Below are 18,979 nucleotides of genomic sequence, written 5' to 3' on the forward strand. Positions count from 1 at the left end.
CACCCCCCCAGAGTGCCCGAGGGCTTCTGCTGCGTTTTGCTTCGGCTTGAAGGGGCCCTGCTGCCTTCCAGAGCACAGCAGGGCTTTGCCAGCCTTTGCCAACACCCAGGCACATCTCCGCTGCCTTCCAGTGTCTTGACAGCTTTTGCTGGGCTTTGCTGGTGCCCACAAGGGGCTGCCAAAAGGCCACCAACAGCTTCAGTCCAGTGCAAGAGCTGTGCCTGGTGGGTGTCTGTTTTGGAGCTGGGCTCTGGCTAGGGTGAGGGTGTAGGTGTGTAGGCATCTTCCTGAACTCGGACTGAAGCCAACAGGAACCTTTCCAATGATTTAAAGGGTGCTGGATGGGATCCTACAGAAAATTGGCACGACTTTTGAGTTGACAATTCTATTTTGACTAGCGCCTGTCACAGCCCTGCAGATACTTGCATGCTAGCTGCTGCTGGAATTCACCAGCTGCTGTTCCTACATGTCAGCCTTGAAATAACTGGTTTTGCTTACCTTCAGAACATCCTACAGTCCTTCTGAAGCCTGTCTGTGATTCACATGCCTCATTTCTCAAATCACCAACAGGTTCCTCTGCAAATTAATTGCTACTGTAGATGAAAATCACCAGCCTTATCTATCCCTCTCCTCCCTGCATAATGAATCCTTTGAATTCTCCTTACTTTCCCCTGAGTGAATCATTCATTCTTTCACACTGGTAAGTGACAAATTTGCTTCTTCCAAAAGCAATTATTTCCTTTTTAGATAATCCTTTTAACACTGTCCTGTACCCTGGTTGCTAATACTCTCACATTGTGCTACCATCTTGCCAGCCTTTCCTCTTTGGTGTTAACAATTGCAGGCATAAATGTAGACCGTGCCACTTGTTGGTCAGAGAGGATGTTTCCAAGCAAGCACTAAATTAGCATGTGAGAGTTCTTTTCAGCTGTGAAATCAGCTCTAGAGCAGAAGACATGCCTTTCACCTTCCTCCTGTCCATGTCAGCTGAACATCCAGGTCCTTACAGTAAAGGTCTCTTCCACCCAGCCATTGCGGGGTCTGTTGTCAACAGTTAATTTGGAACCTCCCCATCAAGCTGTTGCAGGCAAAGCTTACAGAGAAAAACATTTATAGGACTAAATGAGAACTGCAGGTGGTAACACCATGGCTGACACCTCACTTCAACTCATTCCCTGAATCACAGTCTAATCCTACAGTGTCAGTACCTGGTTTCCTCATCATCAAACAGAACTCCTGTTGGGTTTCCATCTCCCAAAGTTCCTTGCTGTTAAATGACATGTTGTTCTTGACCTTAACACATGCATTCTGAATTCTTGCCCAAACCGGTGTTTACTCCAAAGACCAACATTTTTGTGTCATTACATGGGAATCCCAGCTTCCGTTGTGAAAGACAGAAGTCTTGGCTTTAAAAGATGTGATTATAAAACAGGATTTACATCTCAAAGAAGCAAACTCAACCCCATCTACAAACATTGTAATTTTTAAAAGTCTTCCTACGTTAGGGAGTGCAGTAATTTTAAAGTGTGTTGGCAAGGCTGAAGACTGCCTCAATTGTATTTTCTTTTGGAAAAGCCTATTATACAGATACACTTCCCCACCCCCGATTCCAGTCATCTCTATCGCTTTTGCGGGGCAAGGGGAAGGAAGGAGCTATCTAAAGGTCTTTTCCACTGGAGATCAAAAAATGTGAATACTTTCATACGGAAAGTAGAAATTCAGTACAAACTGCCACCTCAGAGCAGGACAGAGGCACATCCTGAACGTGTCCAACACTGGCTTCCTCATGGTGAGGCCCATCCCTTCAACATAGACAATGGAATGTTATTATTTGAGGGACAATCTCCCTGATTTGCCTTGGTTGTCAGCTCCTACTAGTTCTACTTTCCAGTAGAGCAGACACAACAGTTGTGAAAGAGTCCGCAGGGACGCGCCGGTCACAGCAAGAACAGAGAAGCAAGTGTTGCACTGCAGGTGTGAGATATGGCTGAACCCGCCTGGGGATGGGGAAACGGACTTCTGAGGCCCCTTCCAAGGCCTACATGCAAGAAGTAAACCTACCCCGAGAACACACGCACTGCTGAAGCCATAATCAGGACCTTTCAGGAGCTTGGGGTCACCTGGTTTTGAATGGAATGGGAGCTCCAGCCATCCATGCTCCCAGAGGCCTGCTCCTTCCTCCACTACTAGCGGGTGAGTTATGGAACTGAAGACCACTGAGCCACCTAGACATGCCTGCAGTCAGTCCTCCTTCCAAGAGACTCCACTGGCAGGCACTAGAACATACGTGAAGAGTTACAGAAATAACTACATTCAGCAAAGAAACCATAAAAATGAGGGCAGGGAGAGCCAGCAGTTTATGATGTCTCAGGAAAATAAAGCAACCCCCTCCCTTTTTCTTGCTAGTAAATCGTCACAGCCAAAGCCATGAACCATTTATCTGCAAATGGCCCCAGCATCTGAGAAGGCTGTTGGGACTCCTCACGTGCTCTGTGTTGGCACTGGGACATAAGAAATATGTCTTGCAAATCCTGCCTTGTCAAAAAGCCTCCCGGCACCAGTGGGTACGTCAATCTGCTGCTGAGTAGGACGCAGCAAAACATTTTCTGCTGCGTGGGAAGGAACAACGATTTACAGCTCTGTGGCTTGTGCTGGGTGGCAAGGACAAACAGGCAATGCGTTACAATGAAAGTGTAACGTAAATCCATCTGCCCGGAGACCAAGCCTACGTGCCTCCTCCTCTGAGCAGATGTATACTTCACAGAAAATTGTTTCCAGTGAAAACAGACTGAAGCATTGACTTCAGGAATTAACGACTGTAGCCAGTCTACTAATTGTCACTTTGGAGTTCAGGGCATGAAAAAGGAAGGAAAGTCATCTTTAGCCAAGGAGCAGTACAGAAGCTCCATGTGGTGGGCTGAACCTGGCTGGACGCCAGATGCCCACCAAAGCCACTCTATCACTGTCTCCCCTCAACTGGACAGAGGAGAGGAAATATAATGAAAGGCTCATGGATCAAAAAACAATGACAGGGAGAGCACTCAGCAATTACCATCATGGGCAAAACAGACTCAGCTTGGGAAAAACTGATTTAATTTCTTGCCAACCAAATCAGAGTAGATTAACGGAGAAAAAAACAAATCTTAAAATGCCTTCCTCCCCACTCCTTCCTTCTTCCTGGACTCAACCTTACTCCCAGTTTTCTCTACCTCTTCCCTCTCCAGCAGTGCAGGGGTACAGGGAATGAGGGTTGTGGTCAGTTCATGATGTTTCTGCTGCTTCTTCCCCCACAGGGACAGGGGTCCTCACACTCTTCCCCTGCTCCAGCATGGGGTCCCTCCCACAGGAGACAGCCCTTCACAAACACAAAAGCGGGTCCTTCCCACAGGCTGCAGTTCTACATGAACTGCTCCAGCTTAGATCCTTCCCACGGGGCACGGCCCTTCAGGCACAGCCTGCCCCAGCATGGGTCCCCCCACGGGGTCACAAGTCCTGCCAGCAAACCCGCTCCAGCCTGGGCTCCTCTCCCCACAGGCCCACAGATCCTGCTAGGAGCCTGCTCCAGCGTGGGCCACCCATGGGTCACAGCTTCCCTCAGGCACCCACCTGCTCTGGTGTGGGGTCCTCCAGGGGCTGCAAGTGGGGATTTGCTCCACCATGGACCTCCATGGGCTGCAGCAGGACCGCCTGCCTCAGCCTGGGCTTCACCACAGGCTGCAGCGGAATCTCTGCTCCAGCACTTGAGGCACCTCCGACCCCTCCTTCTGCACTGGCCTGGGTATCTGCAGGGCTGTTTTTCTCACTCCTCTCTCTGCTGCTGTTGTTTCCCCATTTGTTTTTCTTTCTCCTTCTTAAATATATTACAGAGGTGCTGTCGCTGATGTGCTCAGCCTTAGCCAGCCAGCAGCAGGTCCATCTCAGAGCCAGTTGGCATTGGCTCCATCAGACATGGGGGAAGCTTCTAGCAGCTTCTCACAGAAGCCACCCCTGTAGCCTCCCTGCTACCAAAACCTTGCCACACAAACAGAATACATTCCAATTAATTATTCCGTAGACAGTTTTCATTTTCCTTTGTGCACAAGGGGCACAGGAGCAAAATGCATCTGCAAATTATGATGTGCTGTAAGTAATATAAAACCGTTAAGGGAAAACATCAAACATTAGTATTTTTCCTCTCAAATGCTTTTAAGAGCTGAAGAGTTTTGCGGAACGGATCATCTGTATCTTCCCACCTCTGCTTTCCACAATGCAGCATGCCTGGGCTTGCACAGCACACAGCAATGTTATCCTCAGGCCAACACAAGGAGAGGGCGAGGTTGCACAGGTTGCCCTGTCTAACATTTGCATTAGTTTTGCCCCATTTTCTTTTAAAGATGGTTCTTAGGAAAATGTCACTCTGCCCCGTTAAGCCTTTCCTGTTTCTTCTCAACAATTAACAGCCCAACAATGGATCGATTTAACCTTCCTTCCTTGGAAATCATTTGACCTGTACGGCAAATTTTGTTTTGCATAAAACAGTTTCAGTCATACAACTATTTGTATTCTCCTTGTGCTTCTGTTGCTAATAAAGATTTATATTTGGCATGGATAAACAGCACTGAGTTGTTCTCTGTTATGAGTGTAGACAATCCTGTTTTCCTGTTAGGCCTCAAGAAGGAATCACAGCGGCACTGCAATAGGCTGTAAGACCCCGCTACCAGATTAGCTCAGCCTGGCCCAACTCTCAGGCAAATAAAATGCTCCATGCAATTGCTGCAGGAACCTCTGGCGTTCCACCAGTGGATCAAGAGAGAGTACTTCTGCAGAGAGCACCTGCTCCACCACTCTGAAACAGTGCTGAGTGGGGCCATGGCAGGCACAAGCTGTGGTAAGAATCCATCTGGGTTTGTCAAAGCACACACAGCAGAAGAGCCCATCACCTGTGCAACAGTACACACGCCAGGCTGCGCGAGCCATGACTGAAAACTCGGGCATGATATAAACAGTAGTTATTTTCTGTTGCTTGTAATCATCCTGTTTCTGTTGGTGGTGGGGGAGACAGAAGCCACAGAATTGGAGGGAGGGAACGGAGCAGGACAAGAAAATATACAACCTTAAGTAGAGGAAGAACAGCTGTCTGGGTTCAGGATGGAAGAACAGCAAATGCCAAGACACAGGCCTGTTCAGGACCATTGGCACAACGTCACTTCTGTTGTATGCATCTGGAAACTGCTCTGCAGAGCCCTGCTCCGCTGTGGTCCCTCTTCATGTCAGTTCCACTAATTCTGAGTGCAAGATTAAAATGAGGTAGCAACAGGGCTAGGCAGAATTATCTCAGAATACAGTGAAATCAAACTCTTCACCACACCTGTAAGGACACCTGCTTCTGCCCAGCTCAGCTGGGCCCCAGAGGGAGGAGGTAAGAGTAGCAACTGCTACTACTTCAGCTGAAGAGAGAAAGGAGAATCCTTACTTTTTCTGGTGATTGGAAAGAGCAGCTTTAGGTTTTGGGAAACAGAAACCTGAAAGTAGCAAGAACCAATATCATGTAATCTAGTTAACAAGACTCATCCTCATTAGGAAAGGACTATGAGACTGATGAGAGCCCAAGGGGTCACGTGGATTTATTTGCCAGAAGCAACGGTGGTTGCCCACTGGGATGGGTGGCTGTACATCTCAGCATCATGAGAGCTGACCATTTCTTGAGGTTACAGTCCAGAGCTGACAAGCTTCAAGCCAATTCCTTGCTTCAGCCCATCAGTAGATGGCCCTGATGCTGCCCGCTCTCCGTAGCTGACAAACTCAGGCCATGCTGCTCCGAACACTACTGTTACTAAAGCACTGTTATGATTTGAGAGCTCCTGCCTGAAGGGTCCAGTTTCACACAAGCATTTAGTATGACAGGGGAACATTTAAAAATGCTTTGCAGCGAGGTCACTAAAATGGAAAGAATCTTCCACTGTAGTTAAGAGTCAGAAGACACAGTGGTATCTCAGAAGCAAGCTAGGTGGTACAGAGCAGGTCATACTATGCACTGCTCCACGTTTCAACTTTCTCAGCTATCAAATGCAGAGGACAGAAGCCATTTTCTATAAAGCTTATATAAATATACAGATGGAAATTGCAAAGAAAAGCCAGGACTTATTATGTAAAGATCCTGCTCTTCTACCATGGAGAGCTATTTCAACAGTCCTTTTGACCCAAGGGCAAGACACTCCCTTTCTATACAAAATTCTTTCTCCCAGTTTGGGCTGCCCTTGCACGTTTTACAGAGTACAGCACAGCAGGTTTTCAACAGCCTGCAAGATCTTTAAATGTTCGTATCTGCTGAAGAGAGATCACTGAATTATATTTGCTCTGAGTCAGGCTGACATAAGGGTGAAGGGACAGCTCCATCCATCATGCATGTCCAATAAAACATCACACAAGTGAGAGAAGACAACAGATGCAAAACAGCAGGTGAGCCTAATGCTCCTATCCTAATAATCTGAATTAGGCAAGGGGCAAGCCAAGATGGGAAGAGCAGAACACCAGCAGCATGTGGAAAGGTGGGTGCCTGGGTCTTTGCATATGAGTAGCCTGGGTGAGCAACAGCCTTTTTGAGGCTCCGCATACCAGCAAGTGGAACATCACCTCCAGTCCACCTCTTTCAGTTGTGCAGGACTCAAAAATAGCACAGCATGCTCCACAACAAGGAGTATGGAATGGCCAAGCTCTCACAGCACCACAGATCCATGGTTACGATAGACTGCTCTTATGGCCCAGTCCACAGCTGCTTTCCTAGGCCACCGCCATCTCTGGGATCACCCTATCCAAAAGGATGGAAAAAAGCAATGCCTCTCCAGTACAGCTGGGGTTCCCTGGAGCTGTTACCTCTTGCCACCTTATTAGTGCAAGTTTTAGTTCTTCTCATACACATCTCCAGCTCCTCAGAACAGGAGGTGGTTTGTGAGAAACTGCTTGGTAGACAAGCAGCAGCACAGCAAAAGCAAACCACACCTGGGTTCACTCTAAAAACACACCTAAATGGGAGAGAAGGCCCTTGTCTGCTTCCTAGCTCAGTCCCTCCACCTGCAGTTCCTGCGCTGTGATCCTGCTAAGAACTCAGAAGCAATCACTAGAGCAGTTGTAAAAACAGGCCAAAACAGAGGCTGAGCTCAGATATTCTCTCCATCTATGTCCTCAGTCCTCCTTCACAGTCACCATAGAGCGCTTTACCTAGCAGAGAACATGGAAACTGACAGTAGAAGGCAAATGATCAGTACCCCGAACTCTTGCTGTTCTGGTAGCTTCCTCAGATAAAAGCAAATCGACCCACCACCTCCACTCAAGCCTACAGCCAAGCACATCCCTCCACAGAACCCAGCCTGTACACCCTTTGCTGTCTGGAAGCTTTGACAGAGATGGGAAAAGAACAGTCTCAACTTCATTAGATGCCTAATTCCAGTCAGTTTCTGCTGGTATTAAAGATGTCAACTTCCATGTGATTTGTTATAAAGGATCCTTGTTGACAGTAAGGTGGGCAGAGGAGTCTGTTCCAGCAGGGTCCTGATGCTGCGAGGGGATGCTCTGCTGGTGTTTCTCAGGAAAATAGAGTGTTTTGTGAATCAGATTTTTGACAGCAGAGACGTCGTCTCTTTCTATGGAAAAGACACAGACACTTGTTAGGGATTCTCAACAGGCAGTACGAAGTCCCTCTTCCTCAAGAAGTACTTAGAACTCCAGTTCCCACCATGTCACCTACCAGCAGCCCCTTCCTCTCTTTTCCTATACATCCTTCACCCTTTCTGCACTCACCCACACCCAGCTGCTGCAAAAGACTTCCAAACTCTGGGTCACAATCCAGGATTTTCAACAGGTTGGTGGACTCCATTCTCTCCAGTTGCACATCCCAGTAGATGTAGATCTTCTGACTGAAGCTGACATAAACCAAGCAGGGGCTGTTGCTTCCTCCTTTGCATGCATAGAGGCCTGTAGAAAGCAAAAGTGTGGCGATCTGACTATTTCCAAGAGGACAAAGCAAATGGGTAACTTCTCATGACAAGGTACCAAAGTTGTTAGCAGAAAGCAGAGAGCACCTGGGGTGAGGGGCACAGACACGCACTTGGGTATACGAAGTCCCTTTGAGATAATCCAAGAAAGTCTCTCTAAACCGCTATTAATGTAGGGAACTTGCGGATTTGCAAGCTGCTTGTTGTAGGTCAGAGAGGGGACTGAGCAAAGCCAAGGCTTAGGCTGGGTCCACTGGGCTCCTTAAGTTTGCAAATCAAACAAGCAGTGGGGAAGACAAGACCACTCCCAAAAAGGACAGGAAAAACCCCAAAACCATTCCAAACAAACCTCAGCATCATCTTCTCTCACCCCTATTTTTCCCAGATGCTACCAGGAAAGACTAGCCGGGACTTCTGCAGTACACACACAGGGAAATTATTCCGCACTGCAGATAGACAAAGGATTCCAGGTCTCCCAGCGGGGAGCAGTAGCTTTGAGGGAGAAGTGCTGGGAGGGCTGGCTTTGCAGCCAGGCTCCCCACCTGCACAGAACGCACTGACGTTCTCGTCTGCTTGAAATCTGGCAACAGTCCGATTGTGGTCGATGATGTACGTCTGACCATCCCACGCACAGGCAATCACCTCCTCATGCCCGTTGCCCTGCAGGAACCATAAGGCAGCATATTAACACTTCTGGATATCTTGTCCAGACATTTTGCACTTGTCCACTCTTTCTGCACTTGGAGACCATCTCTCCTTCTCTACCACAACCATTATGTGTCCTAAGAGGTCACAGACAACTGAAGTATTAGCTATGCGCAAAACCACTCAACTTTGCAGTAAGATAAAAGAGCAGCAGCTGGGGGGATGAAAATGTTCACAGCAGGATACTGGGCTCGCTAGGCCAAACAGGCAGACACAGCTCAACCTCTTGCAGGTGTACAGACTGAGAAGAGTGCAGAATCCACCAGCACAGTCACTCTGTCACGCTGAGACCACCCCAGCCTTTCTCAGCTCAGTCGTACTCTCTCTGCCCTTCCTAAATTCATATACAAAAGCCATGTTGAGTTTTTGTCTTCATCCCTCCCAGTCCAATTCACAGATACTCACAGTAACATCCAACTTTTCCAGAGCAAACAGCTGGTGATCAACCTGCACAGACCAGAGCAGCTTGTCTGCTCCCTCCATGAGTTTCAATGTCCCTGAAGGGGGGAAAAAATAAAAAACAAATAAAGATTGTCTCAAAACTATTAAAAGGGAGCAAGATGCTTGCTAACACTGGACCCTGCACACTCCAACACAGAGCCTGCAAGCAGAGGGTTGAGCTCCATGGTACAGGCTGTCGTTGATAACAGATAACAGTCTCAGTTCTGGGAAGGACAGCAGTCCGTTATCACATCATCAGTAAGCGGGAAAAGCAGAAACATGGCAGCAGCCATACTAATTGGATTGTGCTCTAAGACAAGAAGAAAACAGCCCCAAACAGGATCCCGAAGTACAGTACTCAACAGATGTCACTTGAGACAGTGAGTAAATGAGAAGCTTCTCATCAAGTTTATTCATCTTCTGTGTCCCACAGATCACGTGATCACAGGACAGCATGGTGACAGGTACCAGCTGAGAGCTGGCTGGCTAGTAGCTTGGGCATGGCTTCTTGGCTACTAAAATCATACTGGATGCTTACCTAACACACCATTTTTCTATCATCCAGAGACATTGTGATAGCACTGAGGGGGTGGGGGTGGCCATGAGAGAAATGAACATAAACATGAATCTACCCTCACAGCACCCTCCGGCCCCAGTAAGGCTCACGAGTGAACCACTGTGAGGCAGGAAGCCTTGCCACACGCAGAAACTTCAGAGTTCAGGCCCAAAGAATAACCAGAAATTCCCTAGCATAACATCATTGGGCAGGTAGACATCTGGTCCATGCAGGCCAGGCTACCTGTCTGGTAAGAGAGCAGCACAGCATCTTGTCTCCACACTTGGTTTTTATGACAGAACCCCAGCATTCAGCTCATTAGATTTAGTCCTGTTGCAGCCTGTCCTATCACTTCTCAGTCTGGGGCACAGCAGAAGAATCTGGCTCCAGGCCCGTGTGAGGCCAGCTCCTCTCTACCAATATTCAAGTTCCAGCATCCATTTCCTTTACTGCTGTTGAAAATAACCCAAGACCCCTCAAGTACAAAGACATATCTCTGCTGTAGTTTAGAGGCTCCTGTCTACATGAACGGCACTGTTGCACTGGCATTTCAAACAGCCGTTTGACCACTGGGTGAGCTGGCAACTTAGGAGTCAGCAGACAGAAGTTCTAGTCTCACTCTCCCTCTCTGGCTTTCAGCATGCCTTTGGGCCAATGACCCAGCCTCTTCATCTTCCCTGCTGCTCACTGCAGCGTAACTTTAATACTTCTACCCCCATAGGCCATGGGACCACACAAGCAATTAATGTTTGTAAAATGCTTTGAAATCCAGATGAAGAGACTGTACCAGGAGAGAGAAAGGCAGATATTACAGTAACAGTAAGCCTGTGCAATATCAAACCCAGTTCAGTAAGGAACAAAGACAGGCTCAGCCTTATTATGTTACATCATATCCTCAGATACAGGCACGTTATTACACGCCTGGTTTATGGGGGGACTTGGTGACAGTGACAACTCTTACCTTGGCTCCTGTCTTAGCTTTCATGCTTTCATATAAAGTATGTCAGCCGGAGGAGTCTTTGAATTAAATTCTCTTGCCTGACCCAGAAAGCATTTCTGAAGCCCAGCTCCCCCTTCTTTCAAAATTAAAAGCACTGAGCCCCCGGTTCCCTTCTTTGAATTAGTGACAGGCCCTGGCCATCCCACAGGCCTTTCTTCCAGGACAGTGCTAAGACTTACCATCCAGAGTACAGAGGGCAAAGAGACCTGAGCCAGTATTCTCGCTGGAGCAGCCTGTAAGGCAAGAAGAGAATTACAGGAGTTGATGTAATTTTATGAGCATTGTCCCCTCCCTTTCCTGAAAAAAACAAAAACAAAAAACAAAAAAAAAAAAAAACCAAAAAAAAGGATCGAAAAGAAGCAGATTCATCCTGCCTCTTTTTCTGACACTTTGCTTAGCAGGTATCTGTAGATTCTTGCAACCAATTATACTTCATGCTAACTTTTATTTGTAGGGCACTGGCATCTCAAAACCCAAGACCTTTTCTTTGCACTGATACAGGTGTGTCTGGCTCTGCTGGCTGCTCCTAGGAGTTTGCCTGTACCACACATGCACCTGCAAGCCCATGGCAGTTCCAATTTTAGTGGACTGTATCACATCCTCTCCAGGCTTCAGAAATACACAAGCACAGGCAGGACCACCGCAAAAGACAAGAACAGCTGAAGTCAAACAACAGTATTACAACTGGACCCTCACTGTTTCTTTCAGGGACAGGAACATGGCCTTCAGCTGTTTTGGGAACGTGCAGTATTGAAAAAAAATAAAAGGAGAGGTCCCAGCAGAAGGACAAAAGCACCTCCATGGCAACTCCTAAATGAGCCTGTGGAGACCAGGCTACCAACTCTATTGTTTTTGCTACAGCAAAATTGCACAGAAGCTGTGATCCTCTCCCAGCACACACTAGTCAGATGCCAGAGAGCCCTTGCTTTATGAGATTAGACACATGCCTTCACGCTCATCTACACACTTAGCCCTGGCCTTCCTGGGCTATGCTTACACAGACACGAACTGCCTGCAAGCAGTAGCCTCTCCAAAGCCTGTATATAAAAGCTGTGTGCAGGACAGCACTGACAGATGTGACTAGTTAAATATGAAGAGGAGACTCCCTTGACCGCTGGGCTACTTCAGCCCTTCAGTACACTCTCTACCTAGCTACCAGTCACAAAAGACATGCAAGGTCAGGTTTTGAAAGTGGTATCACACTTGGCAGAGAAGGACTGGAGCCATATTCAACTACAGCTGCACTCAATCCTTTCAGTGACAACAAAGGAGAGATGCTAGCTCCTGGAGGCCTGCAGGAACCCAGGAAACCTGGCAGTCAGCGACAGGCCAGCAGAGCTGAAAGCAAATAGGCAGTTTCCCCAGAATGATGCAATACTGCAAGTGTACCTCTGCTGTCCATAGAGAGCTCCAAGCTACGACACCCTGCATGCTCCCAGGATGCAGACTACCCTATTTCTGCAAATCAGCTTAAAGCAAAGTCAGCTGGCTGAGTGCTCTATTGCCCCTAGTTGACATTCATCCAGACAGGCTCTGGTTCAAAAGACCAGTCTGTAAGAGGGACACAGCAGATCAATATGGCATTCTTCAGCTGTTTCATTGCTGATGGTCCAGCATCAGTGGGCTTTTCACAACCTCCTCTTCATCCCTTACTCTGTGTGCCTTCATTTTTCACAGGCACCTCTCATTAGATGCAAGGCTTTGTATGCAATGAAATAATTGATCATGTGCTCTGTTGACCACATTGCTCATAGCTGCACCTGAGATGCTGAAAACGTGACAAGCTTAGGATGTGGGGAGGGAAGGGTACTCTGGGCAAGGCAAACGGAAGGGGTTTCAGCAGATTGCTCTTCTCCTCCAGCTCTAATTATGCTGGACAGCCTAAACTGTTCTCAGATAGCACTGTAGGGGGTAACACTCAGACAGAGCAAATGCAGCAGAACTCCAGCCAGCTGCACATAAGAAAGTGACCTGCATTGGGAATTTTCTGCCTTCTTGTATTATGCCCGTATGGTCCAAGGGAGGGTGAAAGCTGCTTACTCTTCATAGGTCCCAAAACAGGATTCAGTAGGTACACCAGGCACAGGCCAGAGCCCAAAACAGTTACACAAGGGAGGCAGTGGCAGTGTGTCAAAGTCTGGACACAACAGCTGTGTGTCAGGCCTGAGAGGAGCCAGCAGCTACGGAGAGTCTAGATACAACAGCTGAACAGAATACATTGGAAGGGGACAGAGGACGGTGCTATCAATGAAATACAGAAGCAGCTCTGAAGGGGTTGGGACTGTATAGGTGGAGGAAGAGCAGGATATAGCTCCCGGTTATTGGCAATCAAATGCTGAAAAGCACAAAAGCAAGAACAAAGATGAGACTGTGGAAAGGAAGAGGTGCAGCTTGGGAACAAGAGGGCATAAGCTGCAGCCATGCAAAAGCAAAGATCAAGGACATCTGTAGGAGCAAGGCATGGCAGCCATTCAGGATGACTAAATGCAGCCAGTGGAGGCTGCAGAGAAACTGTTGTGCTACGTGAAGAGTAAGAGCTACCCAGGGAAGGACAAAGGCTATAAAAAGCTCTAACGCAAATATCCAGCTGTCTTTTTTCGCGAGCTGGCTAACAGAAGACATGTTCCCTCTGTTCTTGCAGCTACCTCCCAGTTATTTTTCAGCCATGGGAAATCTGATTTCATGTTGGACTGATGCATTGAAAAACTATCGCGGCAACCATTGGGCCCCAGACCCCAAGCCCTAATCTCTCACCTCGACCAATGCTGCCAATTAGATGAGTGGAAACATTCTTGTTGTGAATCCGTCCAGATGTTTGGTGTAGAATAACATCTCGAACAGGGGCCTCACTAGGGAAAAACAGACAGACATCAGGGAAAAAGGCTAGGGAACCATGCCTAGGACAATCACAACAGCAGTGTACTCCAAAGCTTTACAAACCCAGAGACTGATACAGTTCGTGCATAGGTTAGCCCTTTAATGGTAAAGGCCAAGGAAAAGAATGCATGCCACCCCAAGTATGAAAAGAACCCACTAATGCTTAAATAACAAAACCAGAATGATATGATGCATTTGAAAACTGGAAAGCACTCAAAAAAAAAGAGAAAAAAAGAAAAAAATAAATCAGTAAAACATATTCCAATCAAGGAAAAGACAATTTTTGTCATTACTGTCACGTAAGCCTGGCTGCTTTTCACTTAACAAGTGTGTCTGCCTGGGGCTGAACAGGTTGGTCAAAGATCATGCCTGGGCCTGGCTTCTGGCTAGGAGGGTATCATTCCACTAAGGTCTCCGAGACATGAGGAAGACTTGCCCAGCTCCCCTCCTGCTGCAGTTTTCTGACTCTGCCTTAAAGTCTCACAGAACACCACAGAAGCATCTGAATTCCCTACAAGGGTCCCTCCAGTGCCAAGGACAACCACCTCACTGCCCATCCCGATTGCTCTAGTTGTGACTTACAGCACTGGCTGCCAGGGGGTCTCATTATGAAAACCTCCAACTACCTCACCTGGAAGAATGGAGTGAATGAACCCAGTGTCATCCTGGGCTTCAGACTAACTGGGCTTGGCCCAGCCTTCCAGTTGCTACCCTTCCCACCATTAGACAGGTCACCAGATTGCCTACTACTTTCTCTGGAGACCTAGGCCACTCATTTCCCTGCTTTAGCCCCAGCAGTGCCCCCCACCAAAAAAATGGTTTTGTATTATCCTTGCCCAATCCAAGGAGAAGACAGTGGGACACAAGGAAAGCACTAGTATTCGTCTATGTGACAGAGACATGAAGAGTGCTCATGGAAGCTTGGGTACAGATGGACTTCAGTTGTGAACTCCCAGCAGTATGGCAGCCCTTGCCCCGGAAAGGTGGTGGTGGTGGTGTGGTGGTGCCCTGTTGTGATGGGCATCTACAGCAGAATCTCCTCATCTAGCCCATGCAGTAATGCTCTTCACCTGCCTGCGGCAGAGCTGTCCCTTCCCTCTGTCGTAGCCTGCTGCTCAGAGTCCCAGGTGCACAGCAGAATGGCATAACCGCAGCCCGGCTGAGACACCATCAACTCCGGTGAGCCATCAGGGCCTGGGTTCACAGAGAGGCTGTCCACCTATACTAGCAAAAGAAAAACATGGAGAGTCAAACTGAGAACTTTAAACACCTCAGAAGGATTCACTGTGCTCCCTGACCTAAACTTGAATATAGCAGATCATCTTCTAGAGCTGAGCAGAAGTTGAACAAATTCAGCTAGAAGCAAAACGTCCAAGTTACAGTAAAAGGTTATGCTTCCCTAACTAAAGCCACTTAAGAACAACACTAGTATTTTATACTAATGCTCTCTAGTTGGGCAAGAGCAACTGACTGTTTCCCAGACAAACCCACCAGCTGCTCCACACGTACAGGACAACCACTGGGCAAATCTCCCTTCAAGCCACGAACAAGACAATCACTTTGTTCACAGGCCTGAGATTTTGTGCTGCTTCTCCTGGGAGAGCCACCTCTCGAAGACTGTATGACAAGTTCTGCTCTGAACATCCCGTTTCCTTACCTGACCTTCTAGCAGCCATTTCTTCAACAGGAGTAGCTGCCCAGAGACATGGTCTGAACTGTCCAACAAGTCCTCCCAGCGGAAGGCACGTACTACCCTGTCAGTGTAACCCACCACCAACTCACACTTCCCATCTCCATCTGCAGGGAATACAAGAAGATAGACGCGCTCTCTCAGGCTTTCATAGCCCCAAGAGCCCCAACAGTCAGAAACCACTGTGCTAGTTTCCATCAGGCAGCAACCCTGAGGATCCCAGTCCTGAAATGAGAACTCAAATACAATGGGAATTCAAAACACCCAGATGCTTCTCCCTCTCTCTCACAGTCCCCCATCTTCATACCCACAAACTCCCTCAACCCTACACTCCCACACCAGCTTCCCGGCTCACCTATGTCATTGATCAGCATGACCTTGGTGTTGGCAGGAATATGCTGCTTGAACACTGGCTTCTGCTCTTCTGCTGCTGCCAACTCATGGTGGCCCGAAGCATCTGGGTGTTTTGAAGTTGTCAGGTCGAAAAGATGAAACCAGCCTTCTGCACTCACTGCCACCACAAGATTCTAAGAGAGGAGAGAAAAACATTTTCATTTTTCTTCTTTTATAAACTGCAGAAACTGTCCCACTGCAGGGTGCAGGAAGATACAAGGGTAGATCCATCAAGATCAATGACTCCTACAGGGGAACAGGATAAGGATTTTGGCCAGCATACAAACTACACAGGTACTGCAGGACCCTAATTTCTTGTTCATCTTTGTCAGACTAGGATATCAAGCTGATGTAAGTGTCCCCGAACAACATGTGGCTTTCTCAATGCTCACTTCAGCTCTACTCCCCACTGGAGCACACATAGCTACAGTATTTTAGGCAGGGTGCCTAAACCAGGACTTTTGGACTCAACGATCCTGGCTTAATCGCCAGAAATAGCAGTCCAGCAAAAAGAGTCGCATTAGACCCAGTGGAATTTGCTTAGGAGTCTAGACTATTCTATGGCTCAACCTTGTTTAGATGACCTTAAATGCACACAGCCAAGCAGCAGAAGGGCCACGGCCCACAGCAGGGACCAGCACAGAGCAGGGCAAAAGCCACTGAGATAAAGGAGCAACCCTCAAAACACCAAAGCCTTGTGGTGCTCACACAGGGGTGTGTGGAAATCAGTAGTGCTCTCTGAAGATAGGATGGATTTCCTTTCTCATTAAAACCTACACATGGCTCACAGAAAGATACAGCTTGTCTCTAAACAGAAAACAGTTTTAGAACAGCAGTGCTAAAACTCTATGAACAAGGGAAAATCCTGAAAAGAAAGCACCTGCAACCTGCCCTCCTCCACACTCAGGATATGACGCGACCCTCATCTCCCAAACACCTCTCCCATGCCCTACAGGCACAGCTGAGAAGAGTCTGGCTGCTCTCACCTTTCCTTTATTGCATACATCTCCGATTCCAACACATGTGAGCTGCAAGAGAAAAGAAGGCCATACATGAGAGAAGGCAATCCGAAACAGCACTTTGGGCTAAGCCTCTGCCCTACCACCTCCTCTCTCATAAACCACCTCTTGAACTCTCAATGGCCTTTTCAAGGACAAAGAGAGCGGAATCAGGGACAGAAACACATCTGCCACACAACTGCCCAGAGCCCTGGGGGCAAAATTCACAGTGCACAGGAGCGGGATCCAGGTGGGACAGAAGCCCAGTTCCTGTATTCAGTACTTTGCTCATCAGTCCCAACCCATGGGGCTAGCTGCGGGCAAAAGCAAGGTCTTGCACAGCTACATGAAAAGCATCAGAACCAGTTCTGGCTGCCACTCCCCTCTGGCCTATGTATTCCTAGACAGTGGTCAAGGATAGCTGGCTGCACATACACCAAAAGGCCCAACCACTTAAGAATTTTGTCAAGAACTGACCATTCCTTGGCATGATCGCACAGCCCAGGGTTTGCTGTCATCATTCTTGTAAACATAGAGCTTCCCATTGGTGTCTCCCACCACTAGCTCATTCAGCTGTGAAAGAGAATCGGGTTAGTAAGAAGAAATCCACAATTACAGTAACAGTATTCCCACAGAGTAATAATTACAGAATTCATATCTAAAACTTAACTCGGTGGGAATAAGCAGCAAAGCAAAACAAGAGTTAAAGAGACGCCTCAAATCAATAGAGATGGTCTAGGAAAAAAATTTAAAAAGTCCTAATTTTACTCTCATGGATAAAAGCTGGAGAGCGACTCCTTAGAGCAATATCCCATTATTCAATGCTTCTCTAGTATTGCTGCTTCAGAGTTGCATCTCTGACTGTTCTAACATCCTACTCAATCATCATCACCCCATCTTCCATCCTTCATTCTCGATTGACTTGATCTTTCTTGAATGACCTGAGGAAGATTACGGCAGGGAGGAAAATATAATCATCCAGAGAAAGCTACAAAAGCACAAGATTTACACTGGATGTTCAATCTCACCAATGAAGAAGTAAAGGTCTTTCAGAACGGTGATAATTTCTTTAAAGATGACTGCTAAAAAACCCCAGCTACCCCTGCTGACGAGCCTACTCCTGCTACCCTGTCTTCTGCATCACACCTCTGTGTATTTAGGTTGTACGCATTTCCTAACTCCCTGCACACGCTGTCCCACATAACACAACTTCTGACGGGAAAATTTATTTTATCATCTATGGTATGCTAGCCGTGACACTTTTCAGGACAGCAGGACAAGGCTGTAAAAGAACTTGACTGTTAAGAAGAAGGACCAGTTTACAGGTACGCGGTTACGCTAACCTCTTCCTAGTTACGGACGCATCAGACCCATCAGAAACAAGTTTGTGGGGCTGACAGCACCACTCCTAGTGCACAGCCACCCGTCGTACGGGCCAAGAGACACCGACACTCGGCCCTGCCCCGCCGGCGATCCCCCGCGCCCCACCAAAGCATCACACACACACCCCCCCCAGGACAGCAGAGCGCCCCCCCTCGGGGCCAGCTGCCAACCCCCCGCCAGCTGGGGTCAGCCCGGGCCCCGCCGAGGGTGCCCAGCGTGCCCCAGGGGCTGCCAGCCCCCCCCCAGCCGCGCCCAGAGGCACCCGAACAGCCGCTTTGCCAGGGACCTCTGGGGCCACCCAATGCCGCCCCCACCTCCCCGCCGCCGCCCGCCCGTCCGCCAAGCGCCGAGGCGGGAAGCGCCGCCGCCGCCCGCAGGCCCCGGCTGCCAGCCCCGCCTCAGCCCCCAGCGCTCCCGCCCCATCGCCGGCCCCGGGCCGCCCCCGGCCGCTCCCCAGGCCCACCGAGCCCGGCTGCCCCGCCCCGCTGCTCGCTTCGCTTCGCCTCGGCCCCGCGCCCAAACCGGGCCCGGCACTGCGCCTGAGGAGGCGCTGCCTCCCGCGGCCCCCGGCCCGCCCGGTCCCCGCCGCCGCCACCGCCCCCCGCCTCCACACCGTGTCGTTGTCGGCGTCCCCCAGGCAGATGGCGTGCGGGAAGAGGCTGCCGCCGAAGTCCAGCGCCACGCACTGCACGTAGCTGACGGAGCGCATCCCGCCGCCGCAGCCACCCGCGGGGCCCAGCCCCTGGCCGAGGCGACGGCGGCTCCGCAGGGACAAACGCGGCCGCGGGACGGTGGCGCAGAGCGCGAGGATCACGTGGGGCGGGGCGGGGCAGCTGCGCTGGCTGGCGGCCCCTCCCCCCGGCGGCCACGCCCCCCAGCCCTCAGCGCGGCGGCGCCTCCGCTCGGGGCTCGGCCCCGCCGCCTGCCCAGCGGGAGCCGCGGCCGCGCACCGGCCCGCCAGGCCGC

At 49.2% G+C, this 18,979-nt stretch overlaps 1 protein-coding gene across 2 annotated transcripts; it reads right to left on the minus strand.

Moving 5' to 3' along the window:
* Positions 1–5,585: 5,585 nt before the first annotated feature.
* Positions 5,586–18,818, minus strand: ITFG2 (integrin alpha FG-GAP repeat containing 2). 2 transcript variants are annotated; one of them, XM_055712591.1, is made up of 12 exons: positions 18,627–18,818; positions 17,108–17,203; positions 16,619–16,660; positions 15,595–15,766; positions 15,207–15,346; positions 14,620–14,768; positions 13,427–13,521; positions 10,852–10,905; positions 9,081–9,172; positions 8,513–8,630; positions 7,777–7,950; positions 5,586–7,619 (listed from the first exon to the last, which is right to left on the minus strand). In XM_055712591.1, the coding sequence occupies exons 1-12, from the start codon at positions 18,720–18,722 to the stop codon at positions 7,471–7,473; spliced, it is 1,377 nt and encodes a 458-aa protein (XP_055568566.1). In that variant the 5' UTR covers positions 18,723–18,818; the 3' UTR covers positions 5,586–7,470. The 2 variants fall into 2 exon arrangements, with proteins under 2 accessions (XP_055568566.1, XP_055568567.1); XM_055712592.1 differs by lacking the exons at positions 16,619–16,660; positions 17,108–17,203.
* Between the last annotated feature and the right edge of the window lie 161 nt (positions 18,819–18,979).

This window comes from Falco cherrug, chromosome 5 (genome assembly GCF_023634085.1).
Source record: "Falco cherrug isolate bFalChe1 chromosome 5, bFalChe1.pri, whole genome shotgun sequence".
In the NCBI taxonomy this organism is placed as follows: domain Eukaryota; kingdom Metazoa; phylum Chordata; class Aves; order Falconiformes; family Falconidae; genus Falco; species Falco cherrug.

Bases quoted from the DNA above. Each gene is read 5' to 3' on its own strand.
- ITFG2 (XM_055712591.1), bottom strand. From the start codon at position 18,722: ATGCGCTCCGTCAGCTACGTGCAGTGCGTGGCGCTGGACTTCGGCGGC. The intron at 7,951-8,512 runs GTGGGGAGCCTG...TGCTTTCTACAG, and splicing joins CGTCAGTGCGTTCTGTGCAG to GCCTCTATGCATGCAAAGGA. The intron at 7,620-7,776 runs GTGAGTGCAGAA...TCTTTTCCATAG, and splicing joins TTTGCAGCAGCTGGGTGTGG to AAAGAGACGACGTCTCTGCT.